Source organism: Leptosomus discolor, chromosome 15 (genome assembly GCF_034619465.1).
Source record: "Leptosomus discolor isolate bLepDis1 chromosome 15, bLepDis1.hap2, whole genome shotgun sequence".
Taxonomy (NCBI): Eukaryota; Metazoa; Chordata; class Aves; order Leptosomiformes; family Leptosomidae; genus Leptosomus; species Leptosomus discolor.
The window spans coordinates 13,716,891-13,738,083 of NC_141405.1; the positions used below are offsets into that span (position 1 = coordinate 13,716,891).

The 21,193-nt window shown below is 53.8% G+C and overlaps 1 protein-coding gene across 2 annotated transcripts in view; it reads right to left on the minus strand.

Annotated features, from left to right (window-relative positions):
- The window catches only part of MGAT5B (alpha-1,6-mannosylglycoprotein 6-beta-N-acetylglucosaminyltransferase B), a 68,598-nt gene that overhangs the window by 38,391 nt on the left and 9,014 nt on the right, over window positions 1-21,193 (minus strand). For both annotated transcript variants that reach the window (XM_086473633.1, XM_086473632.1), the window contains exon 3: window positions 4,751-4,895. In XM_086473633.1, coding sequence (XP_086329759.1) covers window positions 4,751-4,895 — 145 coding nt within the window. The remainder of the gene's footprint in view (window positions 1-4,750; window positions 4,896-21,193) is intronic.

Below are 21,193 nucleotides of genomic sequence, written 5' to 3' on the forward strand. Positions count from 1 at the left end.
ACGTACAAGCCTGGGAGCAGGAGGGGAGGGTGTAAGTGACCTGGGCACCCATGGGCACCTACACCCCCGCCACGTCGGTGATGCCCATCACCCTCGGGCTGCAGGTCTTTCCCAATGAGCCCAGAGCCCCTCAGGCAAGGTGGGGGCATGGGGAAGGATCCTGCTCCCCTGGCCACCCTGCTGGTGGTACACAGCCACCTCTCCACTCTGCCGTAGAAGGAAAAGCGATTTATCTCAGCTGCCCAGGCATGAATAGCCCCATGCACCTCCTCCCCTGACCCCAACAGGGACCCCAGACTGAGAGGCCCTCAGCGACCCCCTGTGCTGTGCCCATCCCCTCCAAGCTAACACTGAAAGCATCCAGGACCAGGCTGGAGATGTCCTCAGGAGCTGGCAAGAAACAACTTGCCACCTCTGCCAAGATGAAGTGGGTTGTGGAACCTGTGAGGACGGAGAGCACCAGGGAGGAAGGCTCCCGCAGCGCTGGCTGCTGGGCTCTCCTGCCCAGCTGATGCTGCTCCTTCGGCCGAGCTCTGCTCGGCAAAACAACTACCCAGCAAAGCTGGGCTGGAGCGCAGGATGGGTCTTACCTTCCCCACGGGCTGCTTTGGGGCTCTGCCCACTCTGGACAGCTTTCACACCACTTAGCACCAGCCTCATCTCACAGATGCCCTCACTGAGCCCCACAGTGTGCCAAGGAGACAGGGAGACGATGCACAGAGGGGTCCAAGACCACTCCGGGCTCACCTGGATAGCAGGGCACCATGGCATCTGGCAGCCATTTTACTAAAGCCAGCTTATCAATGACAACAATTCAGGAATTAATAGAGCCAGGCTGGCAGGATGCAGGAACATCACCCATTTAATGTCATATTGTGAGACTTTTAATTATATGGAATATGGAGTCATGTAATGATTACAAGAACAAATACTTAAAGCGTGTGGAAATTAACTGAGCCTTGGCAGTAATTAAGCTTGAAGATTAATCAGTCGTTAGCAAATAACACCCTTTGCAGGCTAACCACTATGTGGGGAAAAAGGACAAGTGGGGATGCCAGCGCTGCAGACCCCGGCTTTCCCCGCTGCCACCTCCCCACGGGCATGGGTTGGGCAGGGGCAGCCCAGCTCCTGGAAAAGGGCTTCTCCGAGCCCCAACGCTGCTGGGTCACAGTGCCAGCTCGGGTCAGCCACTTCAGACTCCCTCCCTGCCTCCCAAGCACTTTCCAGCCAGGGACCAACACTTCCACTGCAAACTAATATTTCCTTTGCCCAGTAAATAGCTCTCCAGGAGGCTTCTCTAAGTACTTCTAATTTCCTTCCCCTCCGATGATTTACGAGGATTGCATTCAATTAACAGCGGTATTGATTCTTCTGCAGCTGACTGGCAGGCTGCTCGCCCTCGTTAGGGAGCCCATCGCTTACCTTCCCAGCACGGGCAGGGTGCGGGCAGTTTGCAGGCAGGGGAGAGCCTGGGGAGGGCTGGGGAAAGGATCCAGCAATGCCTGGGGGCACAGCAGGCTGGTTCACGGGTGAAAGCTGTGTCCCCTTACCCCAGGATGACATCCCCAAAAACCCCCTGGGCAGCTCTTCTAAGGAGGATGTTGGACATTTGGGTTTTCCAAGAGTTTTATCTAAAGCATTGCAAGAGGCTGGTGGGCTACACATAGGGGCGCCTGTGGAGTATTCAGTCAGCACCTACGGAGCAAGAAAGATCTTGGAGCAGCTTTTGGCCATGTGAAGCTGCCTGCCCTGGCAGCCAAAAGTCTTTCCAAGGCAGGTCATTAATTACACACCTATATTTAAATTCCTCCTTGCACTTTTCAAGGGGAAACGCCACCCCCGCCCTCCACCGGAGCTGTGCTGGAGGGGACGGTGCTCATGGCCTATTCCATAAAGCCCCCCTAAGCCTTCACCTCCCTCCTCTTCACTGGGGCTCTGCAAACCCAAGCCCTCCTGATTTCACTGCAGATCCAGCATTAAGCAGGACAGCGCTTTGTAAAAACAAGAATTAATCCACTTTTGCGCAGATGGAATTGCAAAGCCCGCGCTCAGGGCTTTGCTGAGCAGGGAAGGAGACGAAGGCAGCCTCTGTGCCAACCAGAGATGCTTTAAAGAATAAAATCCCTTTGAAATTTTCACCCTTTAATTGTATTATCTTTTGCTGACAGCTTCAAGTCGGTCGCTGCTGATCAAAGAGAGAGGGAGGGAAGGCAGAAACAAGCCCTCGGTGGAGTCCTGGGGTCCTAACAACAAACAGCACCAGGGCATCCCCACGGCCACGGGACTGATCTGGGTTCAGGAGACACCGCTTGGTCCTGGTACAGTTGGTGGTGCCTATTGTCCCCTGGCACAGGGGGTACCCAGGGGTGGCAGCTGGTTACCCCCAAAAGGGACAGAGACCTCAGCACCCGCATTCCACAGGGTCTCAGCCCAGGTTTCACACCATCTGCTACTCAGTTCACCCCAGGATGCTCCATGCAGCTCTGGAGAGCATCCATCAGAGCAGTGGGGTCAGCCCGGAGCCAGGCTCTGCTCGGAGCAGGGTGGCAGACAGGGTTTATTGGCTCTGCACCCTTCCAGCTCTTGTGCACCCCAAAAAGGAGGACAAGGACCAGGACAAGCCAAGGAAGGGCACTACGGACGAGGCAGCACGCGTGGCAGCAGAGACGGAGCTGCTCAAACCCACTGAGACCCAGCACGGCTGTAACACTTCCAACATGTCTCCTCTGACCACAGACCTCATCCAAACCTGGGGGCTGCAGGGAAGGAGGGGAACGCTCGGAAAACACGTCACAAGTGTTTGCAAATGCAGCCGATGCTTCATTACAGACCGTCACAGCAAAAACCCATCCACGAGAAACCCCCCCCACGATGGTTGCTTCATCTGGAGGTGCTCTGCCCCATGACCAAAACCTGATCTTCAGAGGCTAGGTGAAAACAAGGAGATGACACAGACCAGTTTTGATGCAGGATCAAGTGAAGGGACTTGAATGCACTCATGGGGTAATATATAGGGAGCAAAAGGTGATAAACTAGTTGTCCCTGATTCTCTATTCCTGAAGATTAAGATATCTGTAATCTCAAGCACTCATGCCCATCTCAGCACACACACAAAACCCGAGGCTGTTTTCATGTGCTGGGTCCATAAGCTCCCACCCTCTCTGGTCTCTCCAAGCGATGGCCCCAGAGTCACCAGCCACACAGCAGATCTGAAACAAGAGATCCCCACCTGCAGCGATTGCTGCCGGTTCACACAAATGTTTTTAAGATTATCTCCTGGTGTAGAGAAATTACCATCACCTGAAACTACTGGTTCTTTTAACAGGAGATTGGCCAAGAAAATCACCAAATGTGAGCGAGTGCCTTGCAGTTGCTGGCTGTAACAGTCCTGCCCATTCCTCTCCAGGATTACTGTTGCCCTTGTACACTTGGGTACCAGCCAGCCTCCTAACGACAAAATCCCCAGCACCTGCCATTACCAGAATAAATTATATTTTTCAGTAGTTGAAATGATGTTGCTTAAGAGGCAAGACCATGCACTCCAAGGCTGCCTGTGAAGCTTTAATTCATGTGTGCACGCAGTACGGCACAGCACAGCCTCTAATTACAGGCTCACTTACTCTATTTTCCATTAAAGGTGCAAAAGAGACTCGTAAGGAAAGCAAAGGAGCGAAATGGAAATGATGATGGAAACAGGGAGGCACAGGAACCCCCACCGCCTGTCGAGCCCGGCCACGGCAGGAGGCAGAGGTGGGAATGCCAGGCGGGAGCCATCGGGATGCACCACAGCTCCCGCGGCGGCTCCGGTGGCACGGCGCAGGGCAGAGGAGACCATTGCACGCCACATCCCTGCCACCCACTGCCCATGTGTCACCTGTGACTCCAACTGAGGAAAATCTCTGCTGGCTTTTTTTTTTTTTTTTGCATTGCAAAGTTTGTCCCAAGCGCTGCCCCTCGCTTTTTTCATCTCTGCCCCTTCACATTCAAGTTGCTTCAGTTACCGTTCTCGCAGCCCTCGGCATGACAGCCGAATGAGTATTAACAGATGTTGAAAGGCTCCCAAAGCAAAGGGAAATGTCTCTTCGGTAAATCTGCATGTCATGATAGAATCACACAATGATGGGAAGGTCTGACGGGATCTCTCAAGCTGCCGGCCGGGATGGATGTGGCACGTGCATCACGGGGAGGCAGGACGCCAGCTCTGCGCAGCGAGCGTCTCGGGGCCTGACAGATTCCTCCTATTTCATTTTAAGCCTTGCTTAACGCCAAGGCTGAACATATCAGCCCTGGATTGCAAACAACAATCATTTCGACAGCTACCTGAGGTATTTGGGCACAAAGAAACTGGCCTGAGCTTACTCCGGGATTTAATGGAAGAGGGAGCACAGCCCACACGCCAGGTACTGCTCCAGCCATCGGCGAGTCCCACCTCCAGCTCCACCACAGCACGGTGGAGAAATGACACCCTCCCACACTGCAACAGCAGCAGCTGGGACGGGTGCTACAGGTAACCCCCAAAAATCACAGTTAATTTCAGAAATCCCAAAAGAAAAAGGTTCCAGAAATGGCAAACAACAAGACTGCAAAAGATCCGCCCCAGCCCCACGCCCTGGTGGGCTCCACCACCCCCACGCAGCAGCTCAGCCCCACACCAGACAGCACATGTGGGTTTTTTGCTCCTGCAAACCCCCCCACCCCCACCCCGACCTCCCCATGGGGGCTGCATGGGGCATCTGCGCCACCGACTGACCTGTCCAGAGGGAATCGCGCTTCGTCCCCTTTGTGGAAGTCAGTGCTATTCTCCAGCCTGGCCAGGATGTCCATCCTCTTCATCAGCATCTCCAGCATGTCGCTCATTCGCCGCAGCACCCCTCGGGACTCCAGTGCGCCCATCACTGCAGGCACACAAAGAGCAAGCGAGACACGGTCACGGGCCAGGCGCTGCCACGTCGGACCAAGAAAATCCCCCTCCCCACAGCTTCAGCTCCAAAGCTGCCCGCAGTCCGACGCTCCCCAGCCCTGCTGATGGGCTTGGTGGTTTACAGACCGTCTCGGTGCCCCGCTGTCCCCAACACCCCCTTCCCTGGCTCTGTCAACAGACCCACAGCCCCATCGTCCTGCTCAAGCACGGGCTAAGCCCTGCCTGTGCCCAAATCCAGCTGGGCTGCTGCAGCCCCCCATAGTGCCAGAGGTTATACTGGCCCTAGATCCAGCTTCCTCACCTGCCTCTCCGGGCATAAACTCCTGACGTGTCCACTCGATCCAGCCTGTCCTGAGTGCTTATGGGAAACCAACTTTATTCTCAAACACTAACCAAACAGCCTTTCATTTTGCACTTTATTGTTCACTCTCCAAGACCCACCTAGCCCAGCATCCTGCCTTTGACAGCAGCCCGCAGGGGATACTTAAGGAAAAGCACGGGAAACTGAGCAAATAGATGGTTCTCCCCCAACATATTCTCCCAGCAGTGCCGGCTTTTCCTGTTGCAGAGAAGAATTTCTTTTCTACCCAAATTTGCTACAGGGTGGGCATCCCAGCACTGGGAACAGCTCTATCTCAAGCGCTGCATCTCAGCAAACCCTCCCCAGCAGGGAAGGCCCCCGATTCCCAGCCCCATTTAACACTCTGCTTCCTACGGGTTTGCACAGCACCGACCCGCTGCTGTGTTGAAAGCGCCGGGGGCTACGAGCTCCTGGCTCCCAGTTTGATCTGCTGCCTAGTGACAGGCAGCCCTGAGCCCAAAGCCAGGGAACAGAAAATAAAGCTCCTGTTTCATCTCAGCGCGGCTCATTTCACATTAGTAATAACTTAATCAGTGCATAATCCCCTGAACTTCTCCCATTTAGCTTATCTCCGCCGTTCCACTCCCATGTGCTTTTCAAGAGGCAGTACATATTTAATTTAGGGAGCAGCAGGAGCCGGGCAGGTGGCTGCCGGACACCCCGCGTGGCTATCAGGACTTAGAGACATGTCGTGCATCTCCAAACAGATGCAAAACTGGGTCTTGCAAAGCCAGAAGGTGGCTGTGCTGGTGTCTCTCCTGGGTCCCCCACGCCGGCACGGCACCCTGGAGCCCTGGATCCAGCTCAGCCCTGGCTGTGGGATGGAGCGGGGCATCCCGACAGCCCCGGCATGGGCTTCTCCTCTCCGCAGGAGCTGGCTCAAGCCGCTGTGCATGTCAAACAGCACAGAGGCCGGCCTGAATGCAAGGTCTAGATGGGTTCGGTATCAGGTGAGAGTGGTGTGTAGGGCTGTGGTGGGAACCAGCTCACCACAACGGCTCCCGCTGCTGCAGAGATGCAGCCCCGGCTCCCTCCCCACTCCCCCAGTAAAACATCCACTAATTCCAGCTCCAGATGCTGCGGCGCTGGAGCCACAAGCCGCTGGGGGTCGGTTCTCCAGCTCTGAGGGAGGAGGGCTGCGTCGGCGCCGCAGCTGAACCGGGGGCTTCGGCACTCGCCCCTGCCAGGCTCTCACCCCGGCGGGCACCGTGAAAGCACCACATCGCTGCGGCTGTCTGTCGCTGTCGGACGCGCGGCACGCGAACACAGGGCTACAAGCCAACCCTTAACCCCTCCGACGAGCTGACACCAGGCCAGCCAGACCTCGCCAAAGGCTGTCTTCGCCGCTTGGCTGAGATTATCAGCAACACATTATTTTTCCTGACGTTATCTAATAAAACAGAAGAAAAATTGAGAGCAAAAGCAACTCCTCCAAAAAAAAAAAAAAAAAAATTCCATTCATGGAGATTGAAACCAGGCTCTTGCTTTTCCCCAAACACTCCCTGCGCTCCTATGGCAAAAAGTTGGTGACTTCTGCTTGAATCAGTGGGTGCTCGAGGTCCTGTGCAGCCCCAGACCTCCCTGGATGTGTCTGGGAATGCAGAAGCCACCTTTGCCCGTCCCACCAGGAAGGTCTTCCAGTCCCCTGGGTGGGAGACAAGTCACAGTGTCTCCCATTTAAAGGGGAGAAGTGCTAATGAACTCACAAAGATGCTATGGGGGAAAAATGGAAACTTGGACCCTGGAGTTCAATTTGCACAGGGGCCTCCCCAAACACAGCTGAGCAAACTGGGCAAGAAAAATAGAAAAGCTCTGAGATGGGCTTAAGTCAGAAAATCCACATTAGTTATTTCCTCACAGGACTGAGCCCGCTGCGGTGACGTCCCTACCATGGCCAGGCGGTGTTCGTGCCTTGCAGCCCCTGGCACCCTCTGCCTGCCTGCCCCAGGCGGCTTCCAGGACTGACACCCTCCGAACAAGGATTTCTGCTCAGGATTTGCTCCTGCTCCAACATCCAGCATTGCCAGTGGGTCAGAGCTTAGACCTTGAGCTCAGTTTTTGAGTGAAACAAAGACTGTGCATCCTCCTTGCACGCTCCTGTGCTGGCAGGTGAGTCTGGGAGTCAGGAAAAGGACCAGATACAACCCCTCCAGCTGGCCAGAAGGGCTTAACCCACAACCACCACATTTCCATGGATGGAGTGGTACCCCAGGCCCAAGGATTTGGATCCCAGATTGTTTTGGGAGGGGTCAGGTCGTGCTGGTTCGCTGGGAAGATGCAAGGATCATGCCTAGGAAGGCAACGGAGATGACTGGCAGCTGCTGCTGCCTTTGCCACTCAGGGCTGGGCTGTCATCCCGATTTGCAGCCAGGCTGCATTTGTTTAATTACAAAGGCCTGTTCAGTGGTGCAGCTCATGTCAAATTTACACGGCTGCTCGCAAAGCCCAGGCAGAGAAACAGCTCTGGCCCCTGAGTAAAACCCAGACGCACATACGGAGCTCGTCCCCACAGCAGACACCTGACGGGTCCTGAGGGGTTTAGGATGGATCCTGGGAGCCTCTCCAGCCCCACTAAGGGAGCCTAATCGTGCCCTGGGCAGAGGGACAAGGGAAATTGAGGCACGGAGCTACACAGGGCTCACCTTTCCAGCAGACAGCCAGGAGCTGACGTCCATGCTGGGCACCCAGGGGTGCACACTGCCACATCCCCACCACCCAGGCAAAGCTCCCCAGGGATAGCCCCATGCTCAAGCAGGAGCAGGAGATGGAGATGTCCTGCTGCTTGCGCCACATCCACGCCCCAAGCAATCCAGATGACGATGCCTGCTCTGAGCCCTCACCGCAGAAGCACAGCCGACTAGACAGCTCTGTTCCCAAGTCGCTACGGAGGGATGAGGATATTCCCACTGGGGAATGAAACTGTTTCCTGCTGGATCCCAGAGAAGCTGGCAGCGAGCAGAGCCGCAAGCCCCGGCCCCGCAGCTGAGCCCCCGGTGCCAGCCCGGCCCCCCCAGCTCTCCCGCTGGTGTCGCTGAGATTTCCTCTCATGTCGCTGCCACCATCCAATTTTCCAGCTGGTTTTGAGAGATTCCAGGATGCTTTTCAACAGCAAAGCTCCAAGCTTTGCTGTCAACAGTGAGTGGAGATATTCTTTCTCCAATAAAGAATTAAAACCCACCCCAAATCCCAAGTAAAAATAGTAAAATAGAAAATCTCAGCCTTCACCGGGTTATCTTTTCAGGCACCCTGCCAGAAAGCAGAGCTGTCGTGGGGCACATCTCCCCCCAGCCCTCCCCTGGCTCTTAGAGATGAAGTCAAAGCCCTTCCTCATCAACACCTCTTTTTCTGTTCTTGGTCTTTTTTGTTGTTGTTGTTGTTGTTGTTCCAGAAGCTTAAGGAGGATAACAAGAACGATTTGACATTTTTGGCAATGATTATTACATCTCTTGGAAAGTGTGTCTCATTAAAACCAAAAGAAAGGAGGAAAAGTGCTGAAGCGACTCTTTTAAAAATGCAAAAGCCAGGATTAATTTGTTAACCTGAAGCGGAGACCCAGACACCCGCCGAACGGCTGCTCGGCTGCCTGACAGCGTATGTCAGCGATGGGGATTCGGAGGATGGAGGCGAGCCCAGCCGCTACCAACAGCTTCTCCCCTTAAGCCAGGGAGGAAGACCCCCAACAGACTTGCAAACAGCACTGCAGGCAGACAGGATAAACCCAAATCCAACTCCATAACATGAAAACCTAGTAAAGTAGTCCTGCAAAGCACTTCTTTTTAGAAAAAGCAAGCAAGCTGCTAATTACAAAGCAAAAATATTCTAATTACCCTTGATAATCAGCAATGATGGGAAAGAAAACACAAGTAAAACTGCTCAACAAATTAATTGGAGTTTGCTAAAGTATGACAGGTTTTTGACAGTCTTCCTGAGTGGCAGCCACTCTTTAAAGGCAATCACTGAACCTGACAGAGGTTTTCATAGCAGCACTAGGAAATAATGATTGCAATCAATCATCTCTTACTGGATTTCACGAGACATGCTGGTAAACACAGCAGAGGGAGGAGAATTATTTATGGTGCTTCAGAAGACCATACAGCTAAGTAATTGGATGAAATCAGGGGAAAAAAAAAAAAAAAAAGAAAAAAAAAAGCATCCCCTAAGGGTGATGTCTAGTGGAAGAAGAAACAGTTTCTCTGTGAAACCAGTTAAATAGTCAACAGCCAATCTGCTCAAATTTGGATGGGTTGAAACCCTGGAGAATTCACTAATGATACGCTTCTCTTTAAAATACCTTCTTGGAGTGAATACATCCGTGGGCAGGTGTCCCACCCCCTGCCATTACCTGCCACCAAAACCTCCAGGAACAGGAGCCAGGACAGGCGCACTGGTGAGTTTTGCTGCCTGTGCAGACCTGGACCCAAGGGTGAAGTTCAGATGCCTCAGGGCAACCACGCAGGAGCGGAGAGCAGCTGAGAAAGCAGCGTTTCACAGAGCATCTCCAGCATGGACATAGCGCAGGGGGCTCCCTGACGAGCAGCCCAGTACAGGGCTGGAACCAGGGGAGATGATGGGAAGTGGCGCTGGCAAAGGCCAGGTTGTGCCACGGGGGAAAGAGCAGATGGGAAGGTGTTTCCATGCTCAGGCATTGTGTTTTGGGATCCTGAGTGTCCTCCCCACGCCACCCCACCATTGCTCATGCTGGGAGCCATCTCCACCCAGCATGTCACAAGCATGGAGGGAGCGTGCAGGATGCCAGCCCACCCCACAGGTTTGCGTGCAGCTCTGGGACACTTGAGCTGAGGTTTTCAAAAGGAGCTGAGACCCTCTGGGAGAAAAAATTGCACTTTGGGGGCATGCTTCCTTTAGCTGCTCGGACAGATGCAAAGCTCCACACCCTGTGTAGCTGCTGGACCCACACAACAGGTCCCTGCCCTTGGGTCACTCAACCCCATCCTGCTCACAGGGTCTCAAACTGCTCAGCGCCGGCTTCATGCCGAGGACATGGGGAAAGAGAAACCCGTAGGGGAAATGGTGTTGGAGCAGCACACCAGCACTCAGCCCAACACATCCCTTGGTTGTCCTCCTACAGGGTAAGGACCTCGGTGACACCCCATGGGTGAAGAGGTGGCATCTCACCTTGGTCACTTACAAGGAGCCTTTCCACTCAAAAACTGGTCCGGTTTCAACAGAAGCAAAAGCCTCCCTATCCCAGCAGCCACAAGAGCCCATTTCCTGGGGGGAGATCGAGGCACATCAGTGTGAAAGGCACCAAAACATCCTCCAACATTTAAAATGCGATTCCACAAGATATATCTGCTGTTCGTAACATGGCTGATTTGTTGTTGATTCCCCCCACCCCCGCCCCTTCTCAGGCATAAGTCATATCCCTGCCTGGCTGTCTTGCAACAGCTGAACGCTCCAGTACAAGAAGGGAATTTGCTCAGAGATGGTAAGATACTACTTACGTCCACTGAAAATACCAACTGAATTAATTTCAATCTAAAGCATCATTTGCTTTGCTTTGTATTTCTCCTTTAAAGGACAACTCCAAGCTACTTAAACCCCTCAAAAGGACAACGTACTCTTGAAGGATTTCTTGGAGAAGAAAATGGAGGATCCCCAACGCTGTGCAGCCGGACTCAGATCTCACCATCCAGCTCCTCAGGTGGCTGGTACCAGGGGCTGTCCTGGGGACCTCATCCTCCCAGGAGGGCACCCATCCCAGCACCTCCCCAGTTCCTGGGGAGCAAAGCACCAGCCCTTCACTTCTCTCTCCCTCCCACACTCCTCTATTTACTTTTACTATTGATTTTGATTCCAGCAGATTAAAAGACCAAAAAGTCAACTAGCCAAGGGCTCCAGCTAACCCTGACAGATAATCCATTACAGCCACAACCCAGAGACCCAGCACTAACTGCCAACAAGAAAGCCCAAGGCCAAGCTCGGGCTAGCAGCGATGGCCACCTCCCATCTCCATCCCTTTGGCACCCACCCTGAGGGAAAACTGCTCCAGCGATGGACAAGGTCCTCCTGGGTGGCTGCACCCCTCAAGGGCACGCACTCACCAGCATGGGCTCCCCCCCCAGTTGTTGCCTTCAGCAAACCCACCCACATTTGCCATTAAACCGCTATGAACTGATTATTTTAAGTTATATAGAGAAAACATGGACCTGCTTAGCCAGTGCCCCGACGCAAAAAAGCACAAGGAGCCACAGAGGGAGCTGGCCCGCCAGCAGCAGCAGTTTGCACCAGGAGAGTCCACCTGGAAGCAGCCTGGGGGCTGCCAGTGAAGCGGACACTTCAGTACGGCTCCAGCTGCATCATCGATCTGCTGCTAAGCCGCTGGAAACGGCCAGCAACAAAGTGGTTTCCTGGTAATCGGCCAAATTAAGCAGCCTTAAGTCACCGGCTGGTAAAGTAGATTACGTCCCACCTGCCTGCTATCATCTACCCCCTGGATTTATCCATCCCCTCAACCACTGCTGTGCAATCTACAGCAAATGGGATGTTTTCACTCCCTCTCACCACATCCCTGGGCAGGCAGAGCCCATCAGGCCTCGCTATGCCCTGCACGGCCGGCTTTGGCACCACGGGGCTGGCAGCCGTGTGCCACGACTGACCCAGGCTTTGATAACGCAGCCATGTGATAGCAGCCATCACAACCCTGCCACAGGCTCGAGAGACACCCCCCCCTGCTTTCCTACAGCCCCCACACACCGGCGGTGCCCAGGGGTGAGCCACCGCAGCCAGGGGGACCTACGTGCTGCAGAAGCTCCCCAGCTGAAAGCAAAAGCCGGCTGTGCCACGGCATTCATGCTGCCCAAAACAGCACCAGCAGCTGGGAAGCAACCCCATTCGGCCCCATAAATCGCTCCCACCAGCGCCATGCCACCCCTACGGCCAGGCACCGCTCTGCCCACGCTGCTCCCGGACTTCCACGGCTTTGGGCTCCGCTCTCCTGCGCTGCCACAAGCGGCGAGCCTTACCTCCGCTTTCCTTCTGCAGCCCCACGCCCCAGCACGCTGCAGGTTCTGCCCAGGATGGGTGATGCCCCATGGGAGAGTGATGCTGCACCAGGTTTCACGGAGGAGGTTGGTTAGAGAGATGCCACAGAAAGGTCCTGGGCCAACCTCAGCCTCCACCCAAGGTCCCACCAGTCCTCCTCCAGCCTGCAGCTGCACAGAGGGGGAGGGTGCCCACCCAGTGTCCCCATACCAACCCCACTGGGTCTGGGGTCTCACTGCCTCCCTCAGGGCAGCTCTTGGGCCACGGGACCCCTGGCTGAGCCTGCAGAAGGGGCTCCTGCCGCTTCTCCACCCCAACCAGCTCCCCCTGGCCCGCCACCCGAAAGGAACCGCCTGTAAGAGCAGTCTGCAGCTCTCTATCTCCACCCTAACACATGTTCGCTCCCTATTTCCATATAAATAAGAAAAGGCAGGAAGCTGAGCAACACAAATAGGCACTTACATTCAGACAGGAGCGTTTCATTGCCGAAAGGGAGAGCGCAGGGCTGTTCCCCCCAACTTTTATTATTCCATACCCACACACACACCAGAGACCTGATGCTCCCTGTAGGTCCCACAAGCCCTACCACTAGCCATCACTCACCAAGAAAAATGAGCTCGGCCAGCTCCTTCTCTCCCCAGCACAGTCCCAGGAGATGGGCTGGAGGAGGCAGGTAGCTGGGGAAGAGGAGACTAATATTCACAACCCCAGAGCAAGCTGCAGTTCAGTTTTTATTCATTTCGTTTTATCTTTAAACCCCCATCTTGTCCCTCCTTCTCATCCCCCTTTCACTTTTTTTTTTTTTTTTAAAAAAAGTACCAGCAGGGTATTTTTAGTTGCTCCTCTGCCGCCAGCCAGCACTATTTTAAATGGCATTTTAAGCACCATTCTGCAGTGCTCCAAACACCTCACACTGCACGTGAGGCTTTCAAACTACAAGATTAATATTGACTTTAAATTGCTTCCTAAAACGCAAGGGCTCCAGCACGGGGCTTCCTCAAGGACAGCTGCCAGCAGCAAAGCCCAGAGGACACCAGGGCTCCCAGGGCACAGCTGGACCCAACACCAGGCTGGATGCTGTCAGCACCAGGGGCAAAGCTGGACCCCAGCTTTGCAGCCAGGACCCCCAGCTCCAGGCGATGAGCAGCACACACCAGTGCCACGGCACAAGGGCAGCCCCAGCGTGGCTCCACAGACTCCCTCCATCACCAACCCTCGTTTGGGTTCTTGGTCTTTTTACAAGAGAGGCACCTCTCCAAGGGTATCAGCATTTAACTCAACTAGTTGTTTTGCTCACAGCCCCCATTGCTGACCTGGGAAAAACTATATTATCAGGAGCCAATGCCCCAAGGATGCAGGAAGTCAGCCCAAACCTCTTGGGCAGGGGAAGGACTCGACACAGCATTTGCACACCCCAAGACGAGCCACAGGAAGGCTTCGGGAGACTCGGCACCACCATCGCTCCTCTGGCTCCGCACGACCAGCGCTCGAGCCCGCAACCTTATTTACAGCTGCCCCAAAATGTTATGTTTCAGAAACAGCAGAACTCAGTAATTTAACATTTCAAAAATGATTACCATTTCTCCTTCAGCCAAAAATATTGGCCAAACAGTGCCGGGCATCCTGCCACTCTGTTTCCAGGGGTGAATAAATCCTCCCCTTCCTCCAAACCCATCAGCCTCTGCCGAGCCCAGCAGCCAGATCCTTCCAGCGGCAGCAGAGCAGGGCAGAGCAGAGCCTGCAGGAGCTGGGGGGCATTGGCAGAGCCGCGGGACGAGCCTTGGCTAATCTCTGCCTGAGCTGAACCGAGCCCTGGTCTCTCCTTTAGGCCAGAGAAACAAATAAATCAGGGGGCAAAAACCAGCTTTTACAGAAGCTGCTATGGTTCCCACTGTGCTAGTTTTATTTTCTGAAGTACCTGCTGCCTCAGGATGAATTTTGATTTAAGAGTGAAAAGGGGTAATAAAAGCATAAAGAGCCATTAACATTCCTCCTGCCTGTGGTGGGGTGTTTGCTCATCACACGTTGATGGAAATGCCATTTGACTTCCTTATGAGCTATAGAAAATCAATTAATAGATTTAATCATTCCCTAGGAGTCACTGCTTATGGAGATAACAGAGTGCCAGGGCCAGCAGGATGCCGCTGCTCCCTCCTCCAACACGGCAGCAGCAGGGAAGGGGCCAGCACACATCACCGCACCAAGATCTTCATCTCTGCTCTGCCAGTTTAAGACTCGTGAATTCACACGTCCGTCTTCCATTAAGTTTGGTGGCTTTTTTTTTTTTTTTTTCTTTTTTTTAAGCCTGCAGGCATCCAATTCTGAGCAGCAATTGTATCAAACCAGCTCTTCTTCAGTAAGAGACACGTCCCCAGGGTGGATTAAGCCTTAACCTCTACTGTGGTAGCCCTTACAATTCTTATTGCCCCTCTTTGCCCTGCAAAGCACCAATCTACATTTTGTCCCCCTCAATGCCCAGAAGTGGGCAGTGACACCTGGTGTCACACGGAGCCCCCACGGATGCCTTTTTCCTTATTTTAACAGCACTCATTTCCCTGCCTCCAACAGCAATTTAATAAGAGCAGTAAAGTTTTACACTTCCACTTTAAACTCCCTTTCCAAGCGCGGGTTGGAGATGGGAGCATGGTGCATGCTCACCCACCCGACGGGGGGATGCAGCGCTCTGGGATCGAAGTGGGATGGCCCACGGGGACACCAGAAGAAGCAGGCGTGGGAGAGGACACATGCTTTGAATCAACCCCCGCTTCCTCCACCCGGGCAAAGCAAGGGTCTGCTCCAAAAAAAAAAATAAAATATGCAGATTAAGGACACCCCTGTGTTGCCCAGGGGGTGCGACCCCAGGACCAGCTTCTCATCGCAGCACAGTGGAGGCAACGGCACTCGCCCCCCGGGGTGCTGCACGGGTGCAGGGGGGCAGCTGACCCCCACAGTCACTCCCAGCAGCACCCACCACCGTCACCAACAGCCATTCGTCAGCACAGAGCACCACTTCAACCCATAATTAAATGAGCCCCCCCACACACACTCCACAAGAAGAGCAGCATAAGTTGTTACTGCTGCTGTGTGCGGTGTTACCCGCTTAAAAGAGCCCCTGGAGCAACCCAGCATCTGGCAGGAGCTGGCAGGGAGTGGGGCTGGGGGGAGGCAGTGCTTGGGGCAGAAAGCCCTCACCCTGCATGGGGGCTCTGTCATGCTTTTGGGTTTCCATTAACCCCCTTCTCCCCACCAATACTCGGACAACAAAGAAGGGAGAGAACAGTCCTGAGCACAGCATCTCTGGACCAGCTGGGAAGCCGGCCCCACCTCCCCAGAATTTTTCTAGGGGAGCAAAAATCAAAAGCCTACCTTCCCCAGCACAGCTCCTCACCAAGGATGTGCTCCCAGTACCGACCAGCTTGGCCTGGCACCGACCAGGCGACTTCTTACAGCATCAGCTGGCTGCTCCAGCCCTCCGAGGCTCCTTGGAGCAGCTCTGGATGAGATGGATGCAGCCAGGCTGGAAACGAGCCCCACGCACTGAAGAGCTGCACAGCACACTCCTCCCCATGGGTCTCCCCTGGCTGGCATCCCTCCAGTGGCCCACAGGCTCCAGAAGACTCTAATCCAGCTCTGGATGCAGCAGCAGGAAAATTAAGCATTGGGGGTGTGCGGGATCTGCGTGTCCCAGCTGGTGCCAGGGAGGAGACACGCACCCGCTCACCCACACCCTCTTCACTGGGGAAATGCTCCAGCTAAAGGCCCCACAGGCACTGGGGGAAGAGGGGATCAGAGAGGGGAACCTCCCGCTGCCTTTCAAGAGGGTTTTGCATAAGCAAGTCCTGGATTCAGATCATGAGAACAGCCTCATCGCCCCACCCGGACAAGCAGCCCAGCCGCTGCCTGTGCCGTCCGACGAGACACGCTCAAGCAGCAGATCCTGCCAAGCTGCTCACATGCCGCTGCAGACAGTTATCCAGGGCTGCTCAGCAGACAACATCAAAACCTAACACAAGCAGCCCAGGAGAGGGTTATAACTCACTTCAGAAGATACTGAGAATAATCAGTGCTGAGTTTGCACAGCAGAGCCTGCCGGGCTCCCTCCCTCGCTCTGCCCGTGCTGTCACCGTCACTTGGTTACACAAGCCTTTGCAACTGGTTCTCCTGTCGCTTCACCATGCATTAAAGGCAGCAAGACAAATTTATAACTCACGTGACTTTTTGAAAGCAAAGGGAACACAAGCATCCTGGAACCGCGCATCCATGCATCACGTCTCAAGGAGGCAGCAGCCCAAGCCCTCACTCCCAGGTGCTCTCTCCAGCAAGGTCAGGTAAGAAAAGGGATTGTCAAAGCCACAAAGCAACTTTCAGGTATTTTGCCCAACTCAAGCTCCTGTCAGAAGAACTATGTGCTCTGCACCAAGAAGAAATAACTGAGGAACAGATTGGGATCTGTCACAAGTGGCAGCGACCCAAAGTTGCAAATGGATCTAGAAATTACCTTTCCCAAGAGAGGGAACTGGGATGTGAGGATGAACACATCTGTGTTTTGCTTTAAAGCTCCTTTGGGCTGAGCAGCATCTCACTGCAGCCAGGACCTCACAGGCAGAGCCAAACCAAGCTGTCCCCTCCTCTGCTGTCCTCCCTCGCAATGAGCCACATGCAGAGGGTATGTGGCGGGTCAGGATCATGCACGCAGACCTCCTCCTCCTCCCCTCCCAGCATGGCTGACTGCAAGGGAGGATGACAGAGTTATTCACGCACACTCTGATCATTAGCAAATCTGAGCTTGACCTTTCTGCATCTTCTGTGAGAACAAACAGCGATGGTACCTGGCCACGCTAACCCAGCTGGGATGCTGCTGGAGCAGAAGGAAAACAAGCAGAGACAAGAGCAGGAGCAAAGGACCCCTCCGAGGAGATCATGCAGGTTCTCACATTTCTATTCGGCCTCTGAGCTCCACTCCTCGAGGAGCAGTTCAAGGGACTGAAGTAACATGAGATCCCATCGCTTCACAGTGCTATGACTCTGTAACGGCGAAGATGCCCTGAGCAACCTTCAACATTATCTTCTGCAGCACAATTCCCACCCCTCCGCCTCCCTCCACCAATATCCCTGCTCTGGAGACAAACAGAAGCCACAAACACCAAAGTATTCAGCTGTGTCGCACAGCCCTAAACAATCTCCCTTCCTCTCCTCTTCTGTGTTCATTGGTGGAAAAAATTGCTTTAAGCAGGTGAGACTCCAGGAACTGGAGCAAGCGACAGCCGCGGGAGAGGCAGAGCACTCCAGCAGCTGGAACACAGGAGGCGTGCTGGGTTTGGGGAGAGAAGGGCAGGACTCCTGCCAGGCGACGTTAAACACCATTTCCAGCGCAACATGCCTTGGCTGTTGTCTGCTGTACCTCTCCCAAGAGTCCCGTACCCCAACACAGCAAACAAGAGCCATTCTGACACCCCAAGAAAGCAGCGGAGCTCAGCTTCACCCACAGCCTGCATCCAGGACAAGATGCCCCAAGCCAGCAAGGGGAGCTTCCCCTGCAGGCTTTCTCTGTAACTTTTCCACATTTATTTTTCTTTCCCTGCAAAATGAAAGCGAATGACCAAATCGCAGAGGCTTTTGCAGCAGAAGCTGCCCTTCTGCTGTGCCACGGGCCAAGGGAAGTCCCTGCACTGCCCACCTCCACACAGATTCCAGGTCAAGGCAGTTCCCATTGCCCAGCTGCAGAAAGCCCCAGTGGCATAGGACTGGGAAACCCCCTGCCCCAGTCCACAAGCTGTTTAATATCCCATCAGGTCCATCCCCTGCAGCCCCGAGGAGATGAGACTGAAAAAAACATCTCAGCAACCTAGGACAAGTTGCAACAGCCTCACAGGGGATGTGCCGCACCCCTGCTCACTTGCATTTCCCAGCTTGCGCTCTAAAAATCGGGTTTCCCCCACCCTTGTCCTTCCTTCGTCCCCTGTCCCCAGTGATCCTGTTTCCAAAGTGGCTGAGGAAACACAACGCAGGAGCCCAGTTGTGGCCACCAACAGGAAACCAGCTGGAGTTGCTGCTGGGAGCTCGTTTCGGGGTGAAAAAAGGCAGGTGTTGAGCTCTGAAGCGGAGCGCCAATCCAGGCAGGAAACACGTGAAAATGAGTTGAAAAGACCATTCTGGGAAAAGTGGACATGCAACTCCAGCGCTCAACAAACCACCACTTCCCAAAGGCATTGAGATTCAAGGACCCCAGCGTGGGAACTGCTGTTGCTGCACACAGACCCCAAGCACCGAGATATCTATACGAACCACTTGTATCAAAGAACCATCAAGGTCAGCTGAAATTAAACCGGAGCCCTCTTGCAAGAATCAGCAGCCCACAGCGGTGGCAGAGCTCAGCTCCAGCCATATCATAACCTGTCCTACACGTCCCCTGGGCTTGCAGCAAATTCCGCCAGCTCCTCGTACCCTACCACGCAGGAATCAACAGCAGGAGAAATCAGAAGCCTTTCCATTTTTTAAACTAGCTACAGCAGTTGCAGGCAATATTCCAGCCACATCTAATCACATTTTAACACTTAATAACCTATTTTCCTCCGCTAATCCCCTGCAGCAGCAAGCTCCACCAGCGGGATGTACATCGCTGCCGAAACCAGACTGGGGCACAGCCGTGGGCAGAGGGACCGCTGCCAAATCCCTCCCCAGCCACACCGCAAGCACCACAATTAAAGATTTTGGTGCTGTTTCAGGATCAGCCCTCTGCCCCAAGACAGCTTGACTCCAGCAGTGAAACAAAACTGAAAGAAAGATGCTTGGAAAAAAAAAAAAAACAAACCCAAACATTTTAAATTTAAAGAGGAGGAGAGAAGAGGGCACAGAAAACTCAATCTCTTGAGTCTAGAGCCTTCCCCAAAGCATCTCCCACATTCAAAATTTATAGACCTGTCTGTTCACTTTTTTTATCTAGATCTTTGTTTGTAGAACAAATTCTCTCAGTGGCGATTTCAAAACAAAGGAACCTTTGTCTGTGTTTACTTGACAGCAGCGGATTAGGATAAAATAACTTACATTTCAGAAGGTTTTTTTATTTATTGTTAAGACGCAAAGCCTCTGCTGCATCGAATCACCAAGCAGGGAATCCATGCGAGGAATGATTTCTGGCACACACTGAAAAACCTGGCTTTTGGAGAGAGCCTCCGAGAAAAGGATTCACATATAAAAATAAAATTAAAAATGGGATTAACTTTTGGACTGTGACATTATCCATTTCTCCTTTTCACGCTCCTGCCTCACATCTATCTTTATTTTGGTTTTGATCGGCTGCTCGCACAGTTCAGAAGCCAAGAAAGCTCCGGGCAAGTCTGGGGCATTTTCACAAGCTTCCCCATGGATTGCCATAGCCGAGGTTCAGTGCTGGTCAAGACACCCAAGGAGAAACAGGAACAGCCCCAGCCTAGACTGGACCATGAACAGTGAGCTTTACCACTTATTTGCAACCCAACAGGACTTCTCTGATGCAAATCATTTTTAAGTGCTTGGGTGCTGGGCTTGCCCCCACCCCGGCTCTTTGCAGCCACCCCAGCCCTGCAGGCATTGAAGCACACGGGCAGCTGCCCTTGCAGAGCATCGCTGCTGAGTCCGGTAGGACACATGGAAACAAGGACCACAGCAAACAGCCCCAAAAGCCAGGATCACCCCCAGGAAGGGCTGCAGGGGCCGACGCTCACCAGCCACAAACGTACCCGACGAAATACACCAGCTACGCTGGTAAAGCAGCCCACACCCAGGGCGTACGGGGAGAGGATGCTGCCAGCTTGCAATGCAAAATTAATCAATTCATGAATAATGCTCAAAAGGGCCCATTAAACCCAACGCTTCGATGAGCCCATGCGGAAAGGAGAGCGGCAGCAGGGACCAGGCTCCTTCCCCGGGCGGGACCACCAGCGCACTCCAGAGGGTTTCACACTGGGAGCCCAGTGGCAGGAGATATTCAAGCCCAGGCTTTGATGCGTGGCAGACCTGAGGCCACGCACCTGGTAACTCCTCCAAAGCCAAGAGCCCTGAACCTGTCCAGGTTTGTGTGAATACTGGCCCGATTCCCACTGTTATTCACATCAAGAGCTAATCAGCCCAGCAAAATCAACATGCTGCTTTGAGCTCGTCTTCACACCAGCATTGTGCGCTTAACAGCAACGACAACAACCAGCAATATTTCTTGGGTTTCCTTGGGATCCATAACGCATGTTAATTAAATGCCAGTTTGTTATTCAAACAGACCTATTGAGACTTCACAGCACTAATAAGAAGCATACCCATTTCTGTTCCCATCAACCCGCTTCGACCTCGACGCGCATTCAGTGCTCCTCCACGTCAGCTCAGCATCACCCCAGCTGGGAGGGACTTCTGGAATCCCTTCCCCAACCCCCTGCTCCAAGCTGAGCAGACCTGGAGGTCAGACTGAGCTGCCCACAGCCTCACATCAGCCAGACATGTTTTGAAAGTCTCCAAGGCTGGAGTTTCCCCATCTCACCAGCTTTCCAGAGGCTTTGACTCCCCATTTCCCAGTGACACCAGTGAGGCTGCCCTGCGTGCATCATCCCTCCCGCCTTTTTCCATGGGTGCAATAGTTGTTTTTTCCAGGCATCAGAGCCTCCCACAACAGCCACGACCTTTCAGAGGTGACCGAGAGGGCTCTGCAGCCATGTCGGCCAGCTCCTGCCCAGCTCCAGTCTTGGACATGCCCTGAGGTCCTGGTCCCGCTCTATTTTTGGGGTTTGTCACCCCATGTAGCTGTGTGCAGGGAGCTCTGCTGAGAGCAGCTACATCACCGGGCAGGACGGCCAGTCCCTACATACCAGTATCACAGGAAAGGTGGAACCTCAACAGCCTGAACCTGGCGTTAAAGAGCTAGAAAAAGCCTCCCAGGTTGT